Here is an 11811-nt window from a genome sequence, read left to right as displayed (position 1 = left end):
AAAAGATGCATCATGTCGACCAGTTCTTTCGGAAGTCGTGCTATAGCAATATTCGCATTCTGTTGCTCGCGTGTGGTATATGGCCCTTCCAAGCGTTAAGCAAACGTTACGCGTTGTACATCTGGTTCACGCTGCTCTTTGGATCCGGAATTTCGTTCGAGGTACTTATAAGAAAGACAAAAAAATAGAGGGCGAAGGGAAAGTGTTCCCTGACAGCACCGTACGTAGCAAGCACGTCGCTATCACTATGACATGCAAACTCGTCGCACGTAACGTTATAGCGACGTCTCAACTAGGGTTCGAAACGTGATTAACATGTCGCTGTCACGTTACTAACAGCCAAATTCCTGGTGACAGACATGTCGCAGTAACGTATAGTATTTGTGACTTTATGCGACGTGTTGAGTACTTACTGGTTGACCGGTTTTGAAAACTGGTTTTACTATCCCAGATAGCCAAGCATTCCTTGGCATAAAAAGGAAATAGTGTTTGGCATAAGTTTCCCTTCAGTTGTCATCATATTGCTGTCACCGGACAACAGTAATTTCGTTTAGAGCAACTGCGGAAAGCTCGTAGCATACTTATTGCCATAAAAGTTGCCACAATCTGTTGGCAACCGTTTTGGTGACAATAAAAGTCGGCAATCCAATAGGCAAAATCGGAAGCCGCTTTCCTCAATATTGAAGGCAACTTAGCAGAGAAGTTTTAAGCAAATTGACAGCAACCTGTGGGTAACTTGCTATCTGGGATATTATGCATGTACATAAAATACTTGAGAGACAAAATGCATTAGATGTACCTGATTGTAGCAAAAATTAAAACAAACAAGCATACGTCAAAGTAACGTCAAAATTTGGTTATAAATGATCAAAAATGACCAATGTAGATAACCAAAAATGACAGACTGTCTCATAGACTGACTCATAGACTCATACACTGACTCATAGACTGACATTTCAAGATGTTAAAAAAAAAGTGATTTTATGATTTTTGGGCCTTTTAGTGACGTTTTAATGACATATTAATAACGTAGAGGATTGTGAAAATCAAAATTATATACAAAATTAATTAATTACGGGATTTATTGTAAAATATATATTTATTTGTTTATCTATTTACTAGTTTTATGCTTTGTGCTTATTTAATTATTATCAGTCTTTAAAAATAAAAGTACCATTAACTAAAATAAGGTTACATTAATCCAAAAGTGTGCCACACATTATTATAAAAGTGGACTCAACGATACAACTGGGCTGCGTTTCAAAATTCACTCTAGTTAACTGAAATGCTATAGTGTACGTGACGTAAACTATAGATTTTAGTTACCTAGAGTGAATTTTGGAAAGCAACCTGATATAAGTCCCGTCATTTATATATCGTTCTTATACCATTGTTTGATCGCCATATGTTAAATACGAGAAACGGATCCCATCGGATGCCATCTATCGGATGACCCAACATTTATATGTAATCAGTAAATATTAATACAATACAATTTATATATATATATATATATATATATAGATATTTATGAAAAGTTAATTTTGTAATACTTTATAATGTTCTATAACAACTGTTAATATTCTCATATTTTTTTCAATTATATTACAAAAAAATTATTTATAAAAATGATTTAAAAATTGTTATATTATAACGTTTTTGTATAACGTTAAGATATCACAAAAGACGTTTTAACCCTCAGGGTACAGACTATAAAAAAGTTACGTTCCGTACGGACATGGGTTAGCCTAACCCGGCGACTTTGATTGACTGTATATTGGACTGTAATTTGTCAATTAAAACAAATTTTTTTTTCTTTGGATCGGAAATTTTCTCAATAATACAATGGCGTTGATAGATTTATTACATTACTTGTTTAAATAAAGATACATTTAAAAATGTAAACCATTCTCAAAAAATTTTCATAAAAATTCACTTTTTCTTTTAAATTGCATAACTTTATGAAAAAAAAGATATCGACATTTTTTAAGTCGCGTTTGAAAGCTAAAAAGTTGTTCTTTGAAATGGCTGAATTCGTTTTTTGATCCATTCCAAAAAGTATTTTTTTTTTTTTGAACTATGAAAATACCCGTTTTTTTGCGATAGCGATATAACGTTACTTGCTTGATTTATCGTAATAACGCAAAAAAAAATATATATTTTAAAGTAAAAATAGTTCTTTTGGATGTTGTTGATTAGTATAATATAAATAAATAACAAAAATTGAAATAATATTAACATGCATGCACGGATACGTTATGCTGGTATGCTACAGAGCATCATTTTGAGGTTAGAATGCACAAAAATATATTAAAAATAGTAAATTATACATACTAGAATAAAAAAAAACACTTTACTGCAGCAAATACTCGAAAAACACAATTTTTTTTAAACACGGATTTTGTAACGTTCTGTACGGACTGGGTGTAGACTACCCGAGTTCAATTTTTAAAATCGTATAACTTGAGCACCAAGCGTAGACTGACGCTGCCCCTTGGCGCTCACATACTGTAGCTACCTCAAAGATTCCCCCCCCCCCGGTACGGACCCCCACCATTCACTTCCTTTGAAATGGCGCTACTTTCAAAATTCGCTTGGGTTACGCTAACCCAGTACCCTGAGGGTTAAAGTAGGTATTATTTGGTCATCTTGACATCATTGGACCAGTAATCACCAGTTTTTTAATTTTTGCTACAACCAAGTGTAATAATGCATCTTAATTTGTCAGTAAGTATTTTATCTAAATAATATAAAAAAACCAGTCTTTTTATAATTTAAAAAAAATTTTTAATTATATTTATAGAAAATTGGTTATTACTGTATCATGTACGTTGAATAATTAAACTTATTGTATTATGTACGTTGTACCAATCTTCTACATTTGTACTTAACTTGTTATATAACCGGATTTAACTAATGTTTATTTATATAATATAACATGTACAACAGTGTAAACATAACTGAAATATCAGTATCATCAACTATAAAACATTATTCTATGCAACGTCTGCAACGCAACAGTTACGTGTAAAATTTAAATTTATAATAAGAAACAAAATATTATTTATTTCCGAAATATCAATTATAAAACCGCAACAGACAGCTAATTAAAATCTGATTATTTCAGTTGTATGTTACGTCGCTGTGACGTGCAAAAGACGTATAATAAATTCTGCGACTTTGCGACCAAAATAATACGTTTCTCTCACGTAATAGTGCTGTCAGGGTTAATTATTCCAAGAAACTAATGTGTACAGATTTGTAAAAAAAAATATGCGTTGCGGTCCTCCTGGTTCTGGATTAATCTCCGTGTCTCGTTCCCGAACGATTATACGGCATATCTTCCTTTTTTTTTCTTTTTTCCAGCAAAGGAAAAGCAAAGATTTGTCTAAAAAGATCGCAACACATAATTTTTTTACATTTTATACATATTTTTATAAAATTTACTAATTTACTAATCTACTGCAAATACAGATGCTGTGTATGATCAAAGTTTGGCCAGATTTTTTCGAGGTATTTGATTGCTTGTCGATGCTATTTTTCGCCATAGCGTCAACGATTAAATTAATCTACACGGTGTATAAATTACCTAAGGTGCGTAAATAAAAGTGATCAAATACCATCATAATTAAAACACAAAGTAGTTAATATGACAGAGTGTTAAAAACGAAGATGTTCACAGATCAAAATGCTTCTCATGGATATACAGGAACACTGGTGTTCTCCTAAGTCGAATCAAGAGGCTAAAATCTTGCGCTCGTATGTATTGTTTGCGCGAAGATTCGGCTACGTTTATTCGAGTAAGTTATCGATTCGTACAGTAATAATATAGAACTATCGCAACACAGAACTTTTTCTAGAATTGTAGGAGATTTGGGGCCGTAAGGCCAGTATTGATAAGGGATCGGAGAAATTAGCGTAGTAGTGGAGCAGTCGTGGGGTAGCAGCCTAAGTGCTAGGCGTGTGAGCGAAGGATCCCGAGTTCGAGTCCCGGTAGCTCCGTTAATTTTTCTCTGCGCTTACAGAATGTTTTATTTTTAGTACGAACTATGTAGCATATAGCGTATTTTTTATTTTAATTGAATTATTAATGTAAATACCTTCAAGAATTAGCCGAATAATATATGTAACTTTACATTTAGAGAATAATACTTGCTCAAGAAAATTTCTGTCTAATACATCTTACATAAAGAAGAAAGATTTGCTCGTACAGCAAGTATGTAATTACTGCAGCAAAATTTATTAGATATTATATAGACAACAAAAGAAGACCAATTTTATTTGCTGAAATAATTTTCTTAGTAGAGTAAATTATTGTGCTCCAATTTTGTTGTAATAGCAAAATGTATTTGCGACGGATTAGACTGTTCGTTTTAACAGCAAATAAACATGAACTCTACTCACATTTTATTAACATAAAATTTACTCACAATTCGAATTTTTTTATTTTGTCAGCAAAATAGATCTTACCATAGCAAAAAGTAATTAATTATGATTATTGCAAAATATGTTTGCTTTCATATCAAGTATACAGTAGCAGCAATGATTTTGCTACGATAGCTAAGTTATTTTTCTCCGTGTGCATTTGATGCATTATTAATTTTGGAATATTAAATCTAAATATAATTTATATATTTTAATATCCTTTTTTGTAATCGTACGTATTATAATTATGTATTTACTAATGCCTATAAACCTGATACTTTCGTTAGCTATTATACTTGGCCACGCCGTGCTTTTCGCGTTCACACCTTTGATGACCAGATTTTCCTACAATAAGGAGGACACGTCAAATAAGACGCAGGACGCACAAACAGAATCGGCTCATCACATCAATTACATGCTTGATTTGCAAATGCAATACATTCCTCTTCTCATACAGGGCGGCCTATGTGAATTCTTTTATACGTTGATATTGACTTCGTTCAATATCCTGTATTTAACGTGTGTTCAGCATTGTTGCGGTTTGTTTGAAGCTCTGAAGTAAGTTCGGCGAATACATGAAAATTAAATATTTTAAGTTTAATCTTTAACCTTTACAGTTTTAAAAAATTTATATTAAGTACACCTGTCTCAAATTATTCATTCAGCATTTAATCAAAATATAATATACATAATTAGACATAGATATATGTATGTATCAATAGCATAAGATATTCTTGTTCAATAGATACTATTATAATATCGAACTTTAGATACCATTTGGAAAACGCATTTAAACTTGAAAATAATGACGACGACATAATGACCATGCAAAATAAATATTATTTAAATATCGCATATAGTGTTCGAAGGCACACAGAGGCAATACAGTTAGTATATGATTCCACAATAATGTTCATAAATAATATAATCAATAATAAATTAATGTCTTCGTGCATATTATGTCAGATTTGCTACAGCCATAGAATCGCTGTATAGGCTACCATTTTTTATGCAGATGACAGTTAACGTGTCCCTGTTAAGCATTGTAGGATTTCAGGTAAATTACTTAATAATTATATGCAGTGAGCTTAAGTATAATCACATTTATATATCAATGACAAATTTTTTAGGTTATAACAAATACGGAAAACATCAATCGCCTTATGCCGTACGGAACTTATCTGAGCGGGCTTCTGCTTAACACGTTCTTTGAAAACTGGCAAGGTCAGAATATCATAGACTGCAACGAAAAGGTGTATGACTCCGCGTATGTTTTACAAAATATCCACAAAACGTTTAACAGCAATTATGAATTTTTCGTAATGGGCGCTATATAAATATCATGAATTTACAAACAAATCGCTTGAATTAACTTAATTCTTTTTGCCGGTAGTCATCTCGAAAATTAGTTTATTTTTTTAACCGAATTAAGATTAAAATTACTTTTCAGAATAGATATACATATAAAGAGTGTAATAATCGTATTTGCAGGTACAAAATAAAATGGTACAAGATGCCGATAATGTCGCAAAAACTTCTAATAATGATCATGATGAGAAGTAGAAAACCACTGACAATAACTGCGGGGAAAGTTCTTGTTCTGTCCTATGTGACTTATAACATGGTAAGTGTACTTAATGATACAGTAAGGCAAGCACAATGCCACTGTCAATAACGTGAAATTTTATTTAAGGCAATGCGTACAGGCTTCTCGTACTTAATGCTTCTACGGTCCATGCAATAAAAACTTGAATGTAATAGGAGCAATTTCAGAGATATGTAATGGCCCTCGGGATTTAGTAACAAATAACTCATTCATTGACTAGAAGATACGTATCTCCTTATATAATAAAGCTTTGTATCTTCCATCCAAATTTTGGTGAATGTGTATAAAAAGGTCACCGATTTTTATCGCTATATTAAAAATGTTATAGGGGAGGTCTTTCTGAGTAATTCTAACCAAGAAAAAAGTGGGGGACGGTATTAGTTTAGATTGTTTAGAAGATACAACAAATTGAAGTTCAACATTAAAGTTTGTATATGCTGTAATAATATATTTTTTCAGTACTAAGGGAAGTAATTTGCTGATGTGTGTATACTGTCCCTCCCCCACAAGCAGGAGTGAGTGGACTTCGGTTCGCGAAGTTATGGATATTTTGTCCACAATCGAATTGACCGACTTATTTTATTATTATTAACGAGGTTGAGAAATTCGTGTAGTTGCATGGTGAAAGCTTCTAACGAATTGTGCAAAATTGGTCAATTCAATTGTTGACAAAATACCCATGATTTTCTACGCGAACTAAACTAAACTAAACTAAAAAAAGTTAAAATTGTAAAACTTCAATTTGCTATTTTTTTTAAATCAATGCCGTCCCCCACTTCTTTCTTGTGTAGAATTATTCAGAAAGAACCCCTACAAACATATTTAAGTAGCGATATAAAATCGGTGAGGTTTGACCTTTTATACACATTTACCCACATTTTTTATGTAGCTAAATAAAATTAGGAAAAAATCGCAATTGCTGTATCAAAGTGTTTTTAACTCTTTTTCTCGCAAATATTTTAATGACGCCTTATAGAATATTTTATATCAATTTTACCAAGTCATCTATCATCGTCACTGTAACTCACAAGTCATCATAAAAAGGGTGGTAAAGGCTCAGTTACTTGTAGCTGTTATCATCAATAATTGCTTTTGAATTGCAGCGAGCCTCACTCATTGCACAGAGCAAAGGACAGTGAAGTAAGAAAACGACGTGCGTAGGACCTTAAAATGATGATATATCAATCTTTACGGCAATACGATATTAGATGTCATTTTGGAAAAAAAGTCTTACAGCAGAAAAATTTGCTAGGTTTAAGGTGTATAGATTGCCCGCAGTTATTTTAACTGGCACGTAACTCCTCATCAGCATAATGCTGATCACTTTTCTCACTCTCAGCGAAGACTGATACCATTGTCCATTAGTTCTAAAAGATAGATGTGTCGGATTAATTTTTTTAGTTAAAAACCCTGGTGAAAAAATATCTCAGAATTTTTTTCAATATTAGTCATAATTAGTCAAAATTTCTTTAAAATTTTTAAGGATGTATCACTGGTACAATCTTAGACAAAAGTGCATGAAATTTGAAATACTTGAATATCTACGCCTAACGCATAGTAAATCTAGATGTAAGATACTCAAATGATAGTAGGAGTCTTATTTTTACTCCTACAAAGGTATTTTTTACTTTACAAATGTTTTTTCCAGTATTATTTGCGATTTTTGTAATTTATGAGCCTAAACTTTTGGCAGTAAAAATGCCCTGATTTCAACTTTATAACGTCAAATTATTAATAAAATTAATAATTAATTATTAATTATTAATTAATAATTAATTATCATTAATTATTAATTTATTTCTTTAAAACGGTGTAGTGAAGACAATTGAAACTTGACAGATAGTTTCATCTATTCGTATACTAGATGTACAAAAAAATTCAAAATATTGGTAGCGCTCCTTCAACATTTTTTTAGCTGTTTTATCCGTCAAAATCGTCTCTTCCCATAAAAATACGTGTAAAATCAGTGAAAATTAAAATCGTTATATCTCAGCAACCGTTTAGTGGATTCGTTTCTACTTTTTTTGTAGCACATCAAGAAGACTAAAAGAACATTCTCACAAATTTTTATCCACTTGGTAGCGCTTTGAAAATAGGTGCAAAATTTTTCAGATTATTTATACAAATAAAAACGTTTTTCAGAAAGGCTCAGACAAAATAATAATGACATATTTCAGATTTTTCCTGCCAACATTTTATAGAAATCTGAATAAATATGAGAAAATTCGCGCAATTTATCAGAAATGTTCATACATAGGTACTAAAATATCCCAAAAATTTTCATCCAATTATTTCTCAAAGTATCTGAAAAATTTTATATATATTTTTCAGAATTTTTTATAAATCTAAAACATAAAGGATTCTTAGAAAATTTCTGAAAATGAGTAATTTTTTCACCAGAGAATCACCTATTTATATACAATTATTCCTGGCAAATGTGTGTTTATAAAGCGGTTGCATAAACCAGATGTGTGAATATCTGAACAGCTGTTATTGGACATTAATCGTTTTTAGAAATTGGCTATATGAGCTGCAGCAAAATGCTTCCACTACGAGATACTTACGTGTACGCGAAAATTTTGTCAGCATAATCTGATAACTGCTGACCCGGCCAGGTTTCGAGGAAAAGAACGGAAAGCAGAGTCATCGTGAACGATGCATATCGCAAAGCTTCGTTTGGATCGCTCAACTTTACCACTGCCTAATTCGTAAATATAAGTTTATTTTGTCATACTCTCACATGTATAATTACAAGTGTGTTTAAAAAATATTTTTTAATCTTAAGCATGACATCATAAAGAAAACAAAACTTTTAATAGACATAAAGTTTATCAGTGATAATAATTATAGTCGCATGTGTGTTTTTATAATATTTGTATTCAGCACTAACCTGGAATATTGTAAACGTCATGCCCATCATATTGCAACCTAGTTGAAAAAAATACGATGTCGTATTCGCAACCTCAATACGCCTAGCATATCTTTATGTCCGAAAAAAGTTAATAAAGTTAATAAAGATATATATATATATATATATATATATATATATATATATATGCTAAAATAAATATTCCAGAAAATATATTTTAATCCTGGGCGGAGGGGTCGACATAAAGAAATTAAATTATTAAATAAAGTACATAATGCAAATAAATATACATAAATTGAATAGAATATGTACACACATAAAAAATATCAATTGACATAATTTACATTAAAAACGCTATAATGCACATGAAATTATCAACAACAAAGGATATAATGTAGTTATTCAGAGATACTAACTCTATTATGTGATTGTGCATGATTACACAATTCTTAACATGTTTGTACGATGCAGCCTCCTCTTTATCTGAATGCAAATTTATGTCTAAAGTATCTGCGTCAACAATCCGTGCTAGCCGATATCTAAAAAATACTCATTGATAAATGTATCTTAAACATAAGTCGGATCCAAGGATGTTGAAATTCGATCGAGTGATGTAGATGAAATACGTTAATATTTAAACTTAATATCGTTGTCTCTACCTTGGGTAATCATATATCGTTCTATCTTCACGACGTGGTGTATGAAACGAATTCGGGTAACGTACGCATTAATAAGACACTCAATGACCAATGACAAATATTTATTCCATAGTCACTCTTTCTCTCCCGCTCAATAATACTCGATTTACACAACAAAAAATGTATATATATTTCTATGTATCAAAGATTTAATAAAACGTGTAAGAAATATATAACAGTATGAAATAGTTTAGTACGAGATGAGATAAACACCGATCAGATTTCTTGCAAGTAACATATGTAGACGCGGGTATACCAAACACACGAGAATGCGTTTTGAATGAAAAATGTTGTTCAGTCTTACAAAGTGCCATTATTGCGGAGTTACCCTAGGATCTCGCACATCCCACATTCATGTTGAACGTGAAACACCAGCATCGTGTCGATCGCCACAACGATCGTGACGAATCCGAGGGTGCCAATGTACGAGTGCACCAGCAACGGGTAGTAATACTTCTCGGAGTCTATAAAGTATTCCGTGCGGAACATCAGGGGTCTACCCTCGGAAATGTTGTACAACCCCATGTAGCCGGCTGTGTTTATTATAACCGGTACCGCCAGAAAGGGGGCCATTGAGCCATATAGGGAGACTGTAAATAATAATGTATCAATCAATAGTCGAACCTGGCTTGTAACTATTCAGCTTAACGTACGGGAGATATTTTAGCTTCATTTAAAAAGTATCTATATCCTGTATAAATTTCAATTTAATTATAATTATACATATAAATTTAAATATCACATATATTGTACATAAATTATATATATGTATAATATATATATGTATATGTATATATGTATATATTTATATGTATATATGTATATATGTATATGTATATGTTTAAAATTTGTACAATTTACAAAGCCTTTAAACTTTCGATATAATTTTTACCTGCGTAAGCAAGCGTGACTTTTCTACCCATCGCGTAATTCCTACAAAGAATATGATACTCGTGACTAAGCTTTGAATAGATATTCCAATCGTCCGCCATTGTGAGGGCGAGCTTCTTCATCTACGTTTAATATGACGAATAACTACGATTAGTATCAGAAAATCGATTATTCTCGCATCTTCAAGAAAAAGGACATACCTGCTCATGATTGTACGTATAATTAATATGTTTACAGACGCACATTAAACTAATTACAAAAGGCGACAAACCCTCCATAAACGCGTCGATGTCATCCGCAAACCAAGCAGTAATCATGCCGCCACCCTGCAAAATTTCTCAAAATGCATGACCACATCTAATTTAAGATATCATATAGTTAAATCAATATTCTCCGAAAAAAGAATATAAACTTGCAAAAATATAATACACATGTCTTCTTGCAATTTCAAACTGGTTTAAAAATGTATAATCTTATATTACGCTGTCGTCCTGACACGTTAACAATTCTAATTTAAAATTGAGAATGTTAAGTATTGTTATTTTAATAGTATATTATTTGTTATATAATTATAAATGTGACTTGTCATTCATCAAAAAGATAAAAATATAATTTCTAATTTAATAGTCTAATTTAGTAATTTACTTCCATCTTGATCACCGTTGATCTTTTATATATACGCACAATTAATTATTAGCTTGTTCTTTGTTTCACGATTAATTTATAAAAACTTATCTTTTGCGTTATTTAAGGGACATTCAAAGAGGAGTTTACCTGAACAACTGCCTGAGCGAAAACCGCGGGCACGAAGACGAATTGGATGAGAAACTTTTCCCAACTCTCCTGGTACGGCCACTGACCGATGAGGCACATCAGGATATGATTGATACGCATATATTGACTTTGAACACTGTCCATCTTGACGGTTTCGTGGCGGGTATAGCACTGACGCTTGCCAAACCTTACCAAGCGGAAAACATCCACGCGTGGGGAGGAATTTATTGGCTTCGTCAAGCATTCCGTTTGGACGGCGCGTAATTGAGAAAAATTGCACCGCGGAAGGAAATCAAATCGATATGATGTAGCACGCACAAGGTGCACGATACGTGTGCACGAAGCAGCTAAAAGAAAGAGATAAATTCTCTGTGCAGTGTCTTTTTCGTGACTGCGCAATGCGAGGGGTTGAGTTAAGCGTCGAGTATTGCGAAAAGTTAAAAGTGTAGACGCAACGTTTCGCTTAAACCTCCTAGTTGTTTCTTATACAGAAGGAAGAGATCGGCGTGAATTTCACTTCAATTCACTTCCTTCCGTTGTAATATATC

At 32.2% G+C, this 11811-nt stretch overlaps 2 protein-coding genes across 7 annotated transcripts; one reads left to right on the top strand and one right to left on the bottom strand.

The window, feature by feature from the left end:
• Nucleotides 1-5: 5 nt before the first annotated feature.
• On the top strand, nt 6-8685 carry LOC139820058 (odorant receptor 67a-like). Of its 5 annotated transcripts, none has more exons than XR_011733885.1 (10): nt 6-161; nt 3475-3594; nt 3683-3800; nt 4713-4983; nt 5196-5312; nt 5392-5482; nt 5556-5692; nt 5917-6049; nt 7135-7290; nt 8546-8684. XR_011733885.1 is itself a non-coding variant. In XM_071789991.1 (9 exons), exons 1-9 carry the CDS (start codon nt 6-8, stop codon nt 8558-8560), a joined length of 1158 nt encoding a protein of 385 aa, XP_071646092.1. In that variant the 3' UTR covers nt 8561-8685. The 5 variants fall into 5 exon arrangements, 2 of the variants coding, with proteins under 2 accessions (XP_071646092.1, XP_071646091.1); XR_011733884.1 differs by having other exon boundaries at nt 7135-7321; nt 8546-8682; XR_011733886.1 differs by lacking the exons at nt 7135-7290; nt 8546-8684 and adding an exon at nt 6119-6131 and having other exon boundaries at nt 5556-5649.
• LOC139820059 (odorant receptor 13a) lies at nt 5514-11568 on the bottom strand. 2 transcript variants are annotated; one of them, XR_011733887.1, is made up of 10 exons: nt 11264-11568; nt 10690-10815; nt 10491-10611; nt 9927-10188; nt 9317-9439; nt 8922-9012; nt 8596-8732; nt 7266-7398; nt 7029-7195; nt 5514-5665 (listed from the first exon to the last, which is right to left on the bottom strand). XR_011733887.1 is itself a non-coding variant. In XM_071789992.1 (9 exons), the coding sequence occupies exons 1-9, from the start codon at nt 11405-11407 to the stop codon at nt 7145-7147; spliced, it is 1188 nt and encodes a 395-aa protein (XP_071646093.1). In that variant the 5' UTR covers nt 11408-11568; the 3' UTR covers nt 6318-7144. The 2 variants fall into 2 exon arrangements, 1 of the variants encoding a protein (XP_071646093.1); XM_071789992.1 differs by lacking the exon at nt 5514-5665 and having other exon boundaries at nt 6318-7195.
• Nucleotides 11569-11811: the final 243 nt, after the last annotated feature.

The sequence above is a fragment of the Temnothorax longispinosus genome, chromosome 10, assembly GCF_030848805.1.
Source record: "Temnothorax longispinosus isolate EJ_2023e chromosome 10, Tlon_JGU_v1, whole genome shotgun sequence".
Lineage (NCBI taxonomy): Eukaryota > Metazoa > Arthropoda > Insecta > Hymenoptera > Formicidae > Temnothorax > Temnothorax longispinosus.
Note: the sequence above shows the minus strand (reverse complement) of the source record. Positions and strands in the feature narration are given on the sequence as shown.